Genomic DNA, 13,600 nt, shown 5'->3' with positions numbered 1-13,600 from the left:
TCTTATTATCCACAAAATAATAGTTTTAATCATACTGAGCTCATTAGCACAATGACTCGTATCACTTTTAGTTTATTTTGATGTTTAAACGTGAGCTTATTTAACACCAACTATTCAGATATCTAGAGCAAAAACATCTCATTTCAGTGTAAAAAACACAATCATTTATTTCTAAAGTTTGTTCTGTACTACTGAGTTTTTAATCCATGATACAGTTTTCCCTTTCTTTCTCTGCTTCATTTTCCTAGTTGCTTACAAGAACTCATGTTACAGGATTCTGAAAATCCAAAGAGTGCCGAGTTTATTACTGTTTATGACCAGCACATAATTATTTTTTAACCAACTCTTATGGTAGGACTACCTACCTTTTCTCTTTGGGCCATGTTCCTACATACCCATCCACGTAAGACATTGATGAGGACCTTCTGATGACTCCTAAGTGAAATTAAAATAGAACCCAAGGTAACTGACATCAAAGAACATTTTAGCATAATCTTCTATTGGTTTAATACATTAGTTTGTGTCATTATTTAGAACACTGCAATGACAAATAAGTTTAATTTTAACTCACTACTTTTATATTGAGAATAAAAGTTGTGCAACTGAATCAATGAATTTCATCCTGTACATATATTATATCCATCCTCCCTCAAAGAATTCACTACTGAATAAATATATGTTATACTACAAATAATTGTTGTAAGCTATGTTCCTCACAATCAAAACAAAATTAAAAAAAATGTATACAATATCAGAGATACAAACACAAATTTCACATTTGTACATTTTCTAAGTTACAGAACTCATTCTTTGGCCTTCATGAATGGCTCTCCCAGTGATTTCTGCATGAATAATGTTTGAAGAAATATTAGCAATATAAATATTGACTCAGAAGAAAATACCTTGTCTCATTTCCCCTTCCACCCATTTGCAAGTATTACCTGGAGCAGATGAATAAGGCTGCCGGGGTGTATGCAGCTGATGGGATGGTGCATAAGTTGGACTATCCAATCTATAACGCAAGAGACGTAACTTAGAAGTAATACATCAAAAGCCACATTACAAAAGGGCAACCAGACTTTGTATCCTGGGCCAACACAAAAACAAATTTATTTTTTGTGAAAGCGATGAGAGTGAGGAGTAATTCTCTTCATAAAATATTAATTCATTGACTAAAAAACGCACTGTGTTATTACCTTTAACTAGATGCAATATGAAAAGACACAAAAAGTCAAATAGGGATATCTCTTTCACAAATGGACACGGAGTGGTGTTAGAGTTTTGATAACACGCTTGTCTCCACTTATTTCATGTAAAGGCCACTACTGGAACATTCTCATTTTTAGGTTTGATTTTGGCAACAAAATAAACATAAATACGAACAAAATGAGCTGGTTCCTACGGCCCACAAAACTCAGGGACTGTAGCTAATATCACAAGCTCTTCATGCATCTCTCTTCAATTCCTTAGTCCGAAACTTTTAATTTGTGTCTGAACTGGAAACAGATAAAGGAGATCTTGTGATAGACCTGTGAAGACTTTGTAAATAAAACAAATATATTCACTACTAAAACACTAATTACAAAGGTTTGCTCTGTTTCTTCTTACAACAGATATTGGTTTTTTGGTTCAAAGAAAAAGTCTGTAAAGACTAGCTGTTTTAGTCCTAAAGAGGTTTCCATAATTCAGTGAGCTAATCCAGGTGCTTCTTCAAGATCAGAACAACAAAGATACATGCATAAGGTCACATGCATTTGCATGTAAAAATACTTTTCAAGTAGCCGCACTTCAAAACATGCTGGATTAAATCTTTTCATGTTTGGAATTTTGTTCTCGGAGTTGAAGAGCACACTCCCAAACACTATTAACCCCTTTTTTGTAATCGTTAACCTTCAAAATACTTGTTTAGTGCTTTGATAGTGTACGCTGTCCTGTACACTCTAGAATTGCTTCTAAAGAGTATTTGTGGGAAGGATATTTATGTCAATTTAAGGGAAACCTTCTTAAAATGCACAAAAGCATCTTCCATAAGCACCTATTAAAATTGTTCAAATAAAGTTTCTCATAAATTCCTCATTTTTTGGTATTACTAATACTACAGAGCAGATGAATATCTATTTTAAATAGTATTTGAGATTTCTGCTAAAATTCTTAAATCACAGTTGTAACGTTTATCAATTATCTTACAAGAAAAGCATCCATTCAAAATTTCATCCCACAGCCTGTGAAAATAAGAAAATCTATACACTTCATTTCCACTCAAGAAAAGACCAATTTTGGCACCACGACTGCGGTTCCATGGCAACTTAAGACCTTGTAACGGCTGTAACTCCCTGCTCTGCACTAGATCTGGCTCTCCATTCGATTCTGCTCTGAGTCATCCGAACATGCTTCGCCAGCGGGAAAGCACTCACTTTTTCCGACAGGGCTGGTTTCCTCTGTCTGTGTGCTGCAGTGACGCAGCACAGCCGGGCACCGGAGGGGCAGGACCGCGCAGGCAGGACGAGGGGAAGACCAGGACCGTGGCCTCCCGCGGCCGGGGCGCTCGGACTGCAGCCCCTGTGCTGGATTTCTAGCCTCTGAGCTAACCTCTCAGGCCTCCTTTGTCATGCCATGCGGTGAAGCATTATCAAGTCATACAAAGTACACTGGTTTATGAGGATAAATATAGATCTATTTCTCACTGATTGTTTTCATAGCACTGCAGCACAAAACTGTACCTGTCCCTTGCAGAGACACTAAAACAAGCATTGTGATGAGCTAGTGCAAAGGGTTCACAATGATTTTTACAACAGTTCTGAACACGTCGCATGAAACATAAGCAGTATGGCAAACCATGTTTGTGGCAGCTTACAGGCTTGACGGTTACATCTGGAAGGGTAACAGTGCTAAGAAACGGAAAGGCCTTTGTGAGCGTGCATGAGTGGAATTCAGATGCTTATCTTATAATTTCCAAGCCGTTCTTCCTCAGTTTAGAGACCAAAATCATCTGCATATACAATGTACCCATTTAGATAAAAGCGAAATCTATTTGGATGAAAAAGATTTTATATCACTCAACATTTCTCAGAGCAGAGATAAATTCATTGGTAATGGCTTCAACTGTGGGAATTCTTTTCAGTAATTCAAGGCTACAGACTGACTTCTCTTGTGTTGTTGTCCAATATTCATTGAATAACTTGATTTATATTTAAAGAAATTCTTTGCCACAGTGATTACTACTGCATAAGTATGGCACAGAGCTCAGGGTGTTTTTTTTTTTTTTTGCTTTTAAATATAATGGATGTGTAATTTACTACCTTTACAGAACTTCTAAAAAGTCACTAAAGTTTTATTCATTAAGGGCTCTAACAGGGGAACGTCAGGTTGGAAGCCACGTACAAATAGTGATCTTTACTGCAACATTTTCTTTGTTGTGTGGGATACCCACAGTTACAAATCCTTTAGTGACTGCTTGCAAAGGCTTTGCAAGATGCAAATAGCCTTGGGAACCTCATTTCAAAAGAGACATCAAAAACTAGTGTGTTTCTTGTTCTCCTTGCAGTTTACACTAATATAACTTAATTGTCTACAGAGGAAACACTACAGACTCACATAAGGAAAAGGAGATTCAGATTCATAGTATTTAATGACAGTAAGAAGCGCTATTCCCTGCTCGAAAGTCAGCATAGATTTCTAATTACTAAAAAACAATAGAAGAGGATTAGCTGGGTTCACAAACAAAAGGGTTTGCTGGATATCCAGTTAAAATGCTCGTTTTATCCTTCTCCTCTGTGTCAGGTCATACACAAATCAATAAATCTTTGGCCCCAAATTATAATGTAATGCTAACCCTCCATCTACTTTGCTCCAATCAGGTCACTGGAAGGCCTTCTTTCCCCTGTCAAAAGAAAGATTAAAGAAGGCCTAACATGCAATTTCTGCCTATTATCAGCTGTATGATCAGCTGGAAAACACCAGCGATATAGGACATTTTATTCTGCTTCCAAAACTTTAGCAGTAACACTAAAAATAGTTTTATATATATATATTTACAAAAAATGCAAATAAAGCAAAACATACTTAGTAAAGCAGTTGTTCTGGATCCTTGACACTTACAATAGTTGGGAAGTTCGTCATAGCAAAAGTATTTATTTTACCTTATTTGACCTTCATGATATTAAGTGTTAATATAATCATGCCAGATTGAGACCATCACCCAGTAGTTATCTTAGTTCATTTTGTTGACAACTTTTGGAAACTTTACCATGAATTCAGAAAAAAAAAACTCTTTTAGTTTCACATACACAGGACAAACTTTTAACTTAAAAGAACAGCGGCGTCCCATCTAAAAAATTCATACTCCGTATTTGACTACAGCTTCTTCAGACAACAATTTCTTCTATTATGTTAAGAAACTAAACTTCTTTACTGGATAACAGTTTCTTAGTATCAGGAGCAGCATACTGCCATTTTGGTATCTTGGTGCACTACAACTAGAATAAAATTTTGTAGTTCTTCTCCCCAGCTTTTCACTCTCCAAGTGCTAGTATTTCATGAAGTTTTTTTTTTTTTTTGGAACTGAAGCAGTCATTTCACTGCTTTGAATGCCTACGTTTAAGTAACTGTTTGAAATTACTATATGACAAGAACATTTCAAACAGCAAAACCAAACAAATTTTTAAAATGTGGTAGCACACTGTGAGACTGTAACACTCAGTAACACATGTCATAAATTCTGAATGGTGTTGGATTTGAACGCATCTGATAGCTTGAAAGTTACGTTTCCAGAGTCAAGGATGCAAGCGGTAGTGGGTTTGCGTGCTAGGTTGTATCTTGGGTAACAGCGTCACAGAGGCACGTTTTGGTCCTTCTCCCATTGCTGGAGATTTCCTCCATGTATTTCCCAGGCTACTTTTACCCACTTAAGTCTCAGGCAGCCACTCTTGGTAAATTACCACTGTAGCTGTCAGCAAATCTTAGATGTATTTGCCTCCGACACACTCCTAATCCTTGAGGGACTACAGCTCTGATTCTACATTCATATCCCAAGTAGGTGTGAATTTATTGTTTGCTCCTGGTTTTGATGATCACCAATCTCTGCTAATGAGTTCAAGTGGCAATAAATTCAATTCCTTTATGTAAATAAGTATTCTGAAGATTACACAACATTGGGTCATTAAAGGAAAGCTGGTCCCTGACCTCAAAACATGGCTAGTGCTCAGCTATTACAACCACAACTGGTTCTAGCCAGAACTATTAGACCTGCACCTTCCAAATTCAATTGAGATGTTCAATTTATGTTACAGGACTGATATCCTGAAGTTTAAAACTCTCCTAGGGATTTAGGAGGGACTACAGGAGCAACTGTATACACAGTGGGTAACAATTAACTTATATTCAAATTAAGTACCAGGCCATTCTTAGTGCTGCTACAGCATGCTTATATGTCAAGAATCAAACTAGTTATCTTGATACATTATTACATTTAATAGAATGCAACAAATTTTACAGAAGTTTGAGGTTTCAATGAAATCCCCCAGAAGAAAGTGGATATACAAATACAAGCTTGTCTTCAGATCAATATCTTGATCAGAGAACACAACACAGCTAGGGAGGTCCGTAGAAGGCTTCAACCCTACCTGGCCAAGCTGTAAAACAATTCTGACAAATTTTTAGTTGTATAAAATAAATAGAACCTCTTGGAGCTAAAATAAAGCACAACTAGCTTAAAAGGCATTTTTTTGATTTGTTTCTGTGTATCTGCCTAGAAGAGCCCTAGGTTTTATACTGCAGTAACATAAACCCATGTTTTGTTATTTGCCTTTGTGTTTGTTGAATGTTGAGTGACTCAGGATGGCTACAGTAGGGATCCTGAATGGGGGCGAGTATTTTCCATGACCACAGCGCTCAGCAGCTCCACATTTAAACTAAGGGGGCCAAAGAGACCATTTGATACTTCTCTGCTTAGTAGTAAGTGTTGTTTTGGAAACTGGTGAGACAAGAGAGTGCTGTCCAAGTGGTGAGCATTAACTGTAGATTGCTTGCCATGCAGCAGGACAGCGTGGGGAGTAGCTGAACTCTGCTCTGCTCTCCCTAAATTCCAGTTATTATATTTGGTAATTCAATCCTTGAACATGACAAAAAGGCATCAAAATGTGTTTGATTCTGAACAGAAGAGAGAAGATTGTGAAACAGTACCAATGATTCTTAAGATATTACCTGGCTAAGAAGTCAGAACCACAAGGACCATCCACGTAATGTCTTCTGTTAGCATTCAAACTATGAGCAGAAGATGTATCTCTTAAAGGTTCAGCTGTCAGGAAGAACAAAGCTCAAATTATCATAGTTCAGCGTTCAGTTAAAATCTACATTAGCAAAGCTGTCTGAAATAATCCAAAAGTAATCATTTCCAAAGATTTTAAGAATTTTCACTGGTTTTATTTTTTAATTTAAAAAGTCACTTTCCTTCAGCTTTGACTTAGTGAAAGTTCCCTCATTGTCACTGATTAAGGGAATAGAGAATGAAAAAAGGACTAGAGAAGACAAGGGAAGAAATAATAAAACAAAATACTGAAAGAGAGCCACAAAATTAAAAGTGTACAAGATCTTTTTTGAAAGAAATTTTTCTGATGAAAATCTTTTTTCGCCCAAACCCTTAAATCAAGTTTTCAGCTAGAAAGTATTATTTTGGTCAAATTCTAAATTCGTTTAACAATATCTTAAATTAGTCAGAAATGCTTAAAAGGTTTTCAATTAGATACTTTATGTGTTATAAAGCATGTGAACAGGAAAAAAAAAGGGGTAAAAGTCCACACCATGGAAGTATCTTCCCAGATTTCAGAGAGAGCATGGCATTACCGTATGAATGTTTCAGTTACCATGACTCTGCACTTACTAACAGATCTCAACATCTACCTGAGAGGTAGGTTTTTCAATTTGAGAATTTTCTGACAAAAGATTGTGTCTTTGCATCCAGGTGCAAAATGCAAGCCTGCAACTGACTATATGCCCACTTTCCCTAAATTTACGATCCTTTCTCTTGGTACCTTCTTCTCCGCAATACAAGTTCCTCAGGCTAAATTTTGTTCTTGGCTCCTTATTACGTTTGTAATGGCTGAATAGGCATAAATGGAGTCTAGGCTTCTCTAGATTACGAAAAATTGCAAGTGATTATACCCCAACAATCCAAATGAATTTTTTTGTAATAAACAACAAAATCTACTTATGATTTATGAGATGTGAAGAACATGAGGAAAGAGTATGTTTCTCCTATTTTGAGGAGGTGGTATGCAGGCAAAACCTGTTAACTGAAATGTACACTGTGAACACAATGGCAATCTGAACACGTACATATTAAAAACACATGCATATTAAAAATTTTTTTTAATATAATTACCTTGGGGATGCCCAACAACACGAGGTTGTACAAACGACGGCTTCACCACTTCAAACCACCAGAACAGTTCTGCCATGAACACCATGTAGTTGCTCTACAAAAAAGAAAGATAGATTTATGCCAAGATATAAGCCTTAACTGCAAAAAGATGGGTTACACAGCATTCAGCATATATCTCTGTATTTCATCCAGTTTTCATTCTCCTCTCTACTGATTACTTAGAAAATAGGATCAGTAATGCAATCACAAGCATATGTTCCATAGTACCAACTATCGAATACTTATACCTTGACCAGATTGTAACCATTCTGGAGGAACGAAACTGTTGGCTGCACAACCTGCTTAAAATGCAGGCTACTTTAGATGTTTGATGGTGATTTAGAGGCCTAGTTTCAGGTATTTTTTTAATTGTTTTGTGTGTAAAATAGATACACAGTCAGATGTTTCAGCTCAATCAATACACTACTTGCCTAAGTGATTGTGATGCATCTGAATGCACCCATTTCATATTTATAGGTCTTTGGTCATCACTGGCTATGAATAAACTTAGGAGTACGGTTGATGTTTCATGTATCCTTTGTACTCAATTTATATTTAAATATATAAAAACAAACTTTACAAACCTCACCCTGGCTACAGGTGTTGATCTTTCTATTTCTCTAGTTATAAGCAGTAGGCTTTTCAGGCTCACGCAGGCAGACATCTGGCTACTGCTCCCAAACATGAAGCAAGGTAAGCAGTGTCGTTCAAATGAAAGAGGACTTCAGCAGGTACAAACAGTGCTGAAGTAAAAGCACCCAGGCTTGGTGACTGCATATCATACTGTGTTTCTCTGGAGCAAGACCAAGCCTCAGAAAACAGGGGAAAGATGTTCTTTATACAGCACATGGATTACATTTGAGTGTAATCTGGAAAATGCCTTTTCTCTCAAGTGATTTGTAGTCAGAAGAGGATGTTACTAATAATCATCAAAGGGAAGACAAGGGATCAATATCTTATTTTTTTGGAAAAACTAATTCTGGGTCTGTAGCAATACTACTGCTCACAGGGCTGGAAAGAACCTAGATGTTATTTCCAGAGATTTTGCCTTGATTATACCAACTAAGCTTCTAATAGCTTGTGACATGATTATCATATGCACTTATACACAGAACTATTCAGAAGCCTAACAGTATTTTAATAGCATTTAAAAATATACTAAGCTGTGAACACAGTTCAGACTGGTTAAAAATACTGAGCAGCAGATGGCAGACTTGCAGCTTCACATATACGTTCATTTGCTAAACATTCTGATTTAATTTTTTTAATTTAATTTTTTTTTTGATTTTTATATTTCCACCCTATTTGCAGGCTGTTCATTAGTTGGATGTAGTACTGGTTATATTTTATCTTACTAATTTTATCTTCTGGTATGGTACAATAAAAGTCCTATTTTTTAGCAGATTTTGGAAGATCTTTTCTGAAAAAAAAAATGATTTCCCTCTTCTGACTATAAAACCTAACGTCATTACTTGCTTCTGTATCAAAGGCATATATGAGCTAGCTTGTTTAATAAGAATCTGTATGAAAAAGATAATTTTTTTCCTTAAACATCTCTATTCCTCCCTCCACAATTTTAGGATCAAGATGAGTTCTTACTAGCTAAACTAGCTAAATCAACACAAATCATGAACTTTTGGGGAAAATACAGGAATAGTATGCCCAATCTTGCCACTTAAAATAAATTACATCTCTTCTAATATTTACAGGTTTTAGATCTGCACATTTAGAGAATAATAACTACATAATACAAATATGCAACTACATACAATACAAATAACACCAATCATTTAGAATCAAGCTTGAATCCCCAAATTTGAATGGAAGTGCAGTCATATTCATATTTAGGCATTTTCTCAAAATGATCATAAAAATACCCTGAACAATTCACATCATGATGCACATTAAAATCTCTACTCAGTAGGCCAAGGAAGTAAATTACCTCAAAAGCAAATCCAAAGTTGATATGCTGTGAGATGCAGAAGTGTCAAAACTGAAGAAAATCGGCGTGTTTGACACTGTCTGGACAAGACTGAATTACAATTGTGCGTATGATCCACGCACGCCAAGCCTGTCATACCTCCTGCCGCAGATTAACGCATGCCACAACTACTCAGGCTGAAAATTCCAGTACGTCTTATTTCCCACCAGAACAAAGAAGTGGGACAACTGCGCAATTAACACCAGTGAAAGAAAACAACTCTGCTTCCCTTTAAATAACGAGTCAGAACATTTGGTCCCTCTCGGGGGGGCAGTCTTCTCTTAAAGCACTGTTCCCTGGTTGAATCTTTCTTTTCCTTCCTGATCTGGAATCGTTTAAAACCAGCTAGCTAGGAAGCAGGTCCCTGGAATAATTCCCATCATAGGTACCTAATTGCCTTGCCAAACACAGCCAGCTGCTCTCCCAGGTCCTTAAAGAGCCCATATGCACTGTCACGTGGACTTAAATGCAAATTCAGGCTGGGGTTAACAGCCTGATCTGCAGTGGTTTTCTCATTGAGACTGGAGCAGCACAACACTAGTGGACAAAGTCGTTAATTTCTAGGGCTAATTTATGTGACATATTTGAACAGTATTTTTCACATCTCAGGAGGACATAGAGCTAATTATAGCTTTTACTCATGTTGTTAGCGAAGTCACCATGAATATTACATCAGAAAGTTCAACTGTGCTCATACGAAATACATACATGCAATGAATATAAAACAAATTTTTAGATATTATATTTTCCCATTGAATTCAGCAGATATTCTGCAGGGGGAAAAAAAAGGAAGTTCTGGCCCTGCAGCCTCTCTTCATTTGGCTTACTGGGCTTTGACAAGGCAGATACTTGCTCTGTCTGCTCTAGTTAGCAGCTAAACGCAAAAATAAGATACATATTCCATGAGCTTAGCTGTGAATCTATGCAATTTAAAATCCTGCCCACATTTAGGTCTGAGGAACACCCTTCTTTTATGAGTGATAGCAGGTACCTCTCAGGACTGTTTCAGTTCACTTTCAGAAACCTTTCATTCTCCTGAATAAAAGCCCCTTTTTTGCTCGTGTGCATGAATATCTTCTCTAGGTACCAGAAAACAGCAGGCCAGAGGGAGGAAACGTACATGCTGAGAGGTAGCATGCGAAAATCTCCCAAGAACAGCTCCAGAGACCAGTGGTCTGGTGAATCCACAAGAACTGACACACTCAGAATGCCAGGGGTCGGCCAAACCTGTACGAGGCCACCAGCGCACACACCGGCATCCTCAGTGGGTTGGGTAACCCCCACCACATCCAAGAAGGCAGCAGTTCACAGAATCATAGAATCGTTTAGGTTGGGAGGGACCTCTGGAGATCATCTAGTCCAACCTCCCTGCTCAAGCAGGGTCACCTAGAGCATACTGCCCAGGATCACATCCAGACGGCTTTTGAATATCTCCAGCGAAGGAGACTCCACCACCTCTCTGGGCAACCTGTTCCAATGCTCTGTCACCCTCACAGTCAAGAAGTTTTTTCTCAGGTTCAGATGGAACTGCCTGTGGTTCAGTTTCTGCCCATTGCCTCTTGTCCTGTCACTGGGCACCACGGAGAAGAGACTGGCCTCATCCTCTTGACACTCCCCCTTCAGATACTTGTACACATTTATGAGATCGCCAGTTGCTATATGCAGATAAAGACTACAGGATTATTTATACTCCTGATGAAACAGGAGACCCCCGACAAACTTCTATAAACCCCTTCCTAAAAGGTGTGCCAGCGTGACCCTGTACTTCTGAATCAACTGCTGGGTGGGTGAAGATACAGGTGAAGAACAACAGCTCCCAGCTGCTGCTCCAACCCAGCAACGATGAGTGAGTGAGCGAGTGAGCGTGTGAACTGTGTGAGGCAGTAAGTGAATGCAATGTGGGAACAGTTATCTGCTACTGCTAATGGGTCCAGTCTATTTTTCATTAATAACCTTTCCAAAGGCTTGGACACAGGAACACTTATAGCAGGTAATAATTAACTGTGTGTCAACTGATCCAATGCCAAGTTCCTATGTGAGCTCTCCATCCACGGTAAACATGAAATGATTCAAGATATCTCTCACAGTACCCCTTTGATAGTTACCTCACAATAACTTGTTCCTAGGTCCAAGCCCTACGGTCCTACTATAATAAACTAGCAGAGAATGATCTAAAGCTTCAAGAATAAACTACAGAACTAAAGATGTCTTTTCCCCCCTTTTAGTAATGCTTTCAACAGATATCTCACACGACAAATACAACGTGCGAGAAGTGTTCTTCCTCTCTCTTCAGGGGCCGTACATGTCCCTTACGCTATCCTTTCAGGAATTATATGTTCTATAAGACCTTTATTCAAGCCACTAATATTATATACTGCCTAATTACGCTGCAGCGCTAATCAGCTGTTAGGCCAAAGCAATAAAGAGGTCTCTACAGATGTGCAAGGCAGCTCATGCTCCATGTGAAGGCGCTCACTTTATGCAAGTTCTCTTGTTTCCACAAACTTGCTCTTTGGATAGGCAGAACACATCTAAGTCAAGACACAACGAGATGTCTCTTCAGATAGCTCTTTCAGATCTGTGTCATCTACCTGATACAAGTGAAGAACAACGTTAAAAGAGTCCTGCCTTAGGATAAAATTGCATATAGGAGAAGGAAAAAGGGAAGATGAGGGCAAAAAAGCAATTTGGCACAACTGAAAAGAAATTCAAGATTTTCCACCCATTTCTGTTGTTAAAAAGGCAGGGAGGAGTCAGAAACTCTTGTGATTATTTTTTGGTCATCTCTCTCTACTTGTTATTTCCCTGTCTGGAAGTAAAACAAAAAGAAACCATTAGGCCCACCTGGTGGTGCCTCAAACATCCAGGGAATGTGTTCAAATATTTTTTCCTTTAACATCCGTAGTCCTACCTTAGTGAATGTCTTATGATGAACTTCACAAATGTATTTTTCTTAGAGAAGTGGGCAAATAAGAGGCAACCCAAATTTTCTTTCTGACTTCATTTGATTCGGACACATTAAAGTTATCTAGAAATTCAGACAAAATCTATTTCTTTTCTGTGCTAAAACAGAACTAGAGCAACAGTTTTATCTGCTGCAACATCTCAGAGCCAACACCAAATACTCTCAATACTTGTTAAAAGAAGCTTTACATTAACCTGACTTTGTTTCTGTGCTTTTTGATGGGAAAAGACAAAAGTGGGAGCAATCACCTCGGTGAAGCCCTGCACCAAATTTCTGTGCTGTCACATGCTACCTACAATCTACCTTGAGTGAGCACAACAGCACAATGCAGCGTACTTAGTGAAGAACGTGAAGTATGCACCTCTGCTTGACCACTGTAAGAGAAAGCAGCTCTGCTCCCTTTGTTTCCAAAGACTAGTAGGAAGACAGAGTATTAGCGTAATTTCTAGGACCATGCCAGGCAGCACAGCATTGCCATTCCAAGAACTCGATCATAATTTTTTCCTTGAGGCTTTTTCCTGTAACATACCACCAGGTTCTTTTTATTATTTCTGTCACCAATACCAGAGTTTAATAGAATTTTAAACAAAAGCATAGTGCCACCTATTGTGTACCATTAGTCACCCTGAAAATAAACAGAAATTTTTGCTGATTAACACAGACACCTGAAAGCATTTTGCTATAAATTCTAAAACTCAAAATTATATACATCTTCTAGAAAGAAATAAAGGTGATTTCTGTTAACCATCTAGATTTTCATGTGCCACATTTAAAAAATCCATTTGTAATACTTTTTTTTTTTTTTGAAATGACAATAAAATTCATAGGGGAATATATACATTTAGCAAAACCTATCCTCAGCAGACGCAATGGAAAGCTCAGAAAGTGCTCCTTTCACTGTGAATTCATTTTGAAAGCAAATTACTTCTAAACACAGAAAGAACACCGTTTATAGCACCAGCCTGAGTTTCCATGCCAAAGTTTAAAAGAAAAACTTGGCAGCCTTTCTTGTAACATTTCCATCTAAATAGGCATCCATACCACAGCGACTTGTAAAAACATGATCACAAAGGGCTTTCTCAGTTCTAGAAATATTCTAAATCTTTGAAAGAACTCTAAATGCCCTCTAAAAACAGTGTTCAGCAACAACAAAATTAATGAGAGTCGCATTTTAGAAGTGTAAAGTCTGATGTACTGGGATATTGATAAAATATTTAAATATAGTCACTTCTGGTGT

General features: G+C 37.7%; 1 protein-coding gene across 4 annotated transcripts in view; it reads right to left on the bottom strand.

Annotated features, from left to right (window-relative positions):
• The window catches only part of CAMSAP2 (calmodulin regulated spectrin associated protein family member 2), a 95,209-nt gene that overhangs the window by 14,465 nt on the left and 67,144 nt on the right, over window positions 1–13,600 (bottom strand). For all 4 annotated transcript variants that reach the window (XM_068952138.1, XM_068952139.1, XM_068952140.1 and 1 more), the window contains 4 exons: window positions 7,379–7,472; window positions 6,202–6,295; window positions 942–1,012; window positions 366–435 (listed from right to left, as the gene is read on the bottom strand). In XM_068952138.1, coding sequence (XP_068808239.1) covers window positions 366–435; window positions 942–1,012; window positions 6,202–6,295; window positions 7,379–7,472 — 329 coding nt within the window. The remainder of the gene's footprint in view (window positions 1–365; window positions 436–941; window positions 1,013–6,201; window positions 6,296–7,378; window positions 7,473–13,600) is intronic.

Source organism: Struthio camelus, chromosome 8 (assembly GCF_040807025.1).
Source record: "Struthio camelus isolate bStrCam1 chromosome 8, bStrCam1.hap1, whole genome shotgun sequence".
NCBI lineage: Eukaryota > Metazoa > Chordata > Aves > Struthioniformes > Struthionidae > Struthio > Struthio camelus.
Note: the sequence above shows the minus strand (reverse complement) of the source record. Positions and strands in the feature narration are given on the sequence as shown.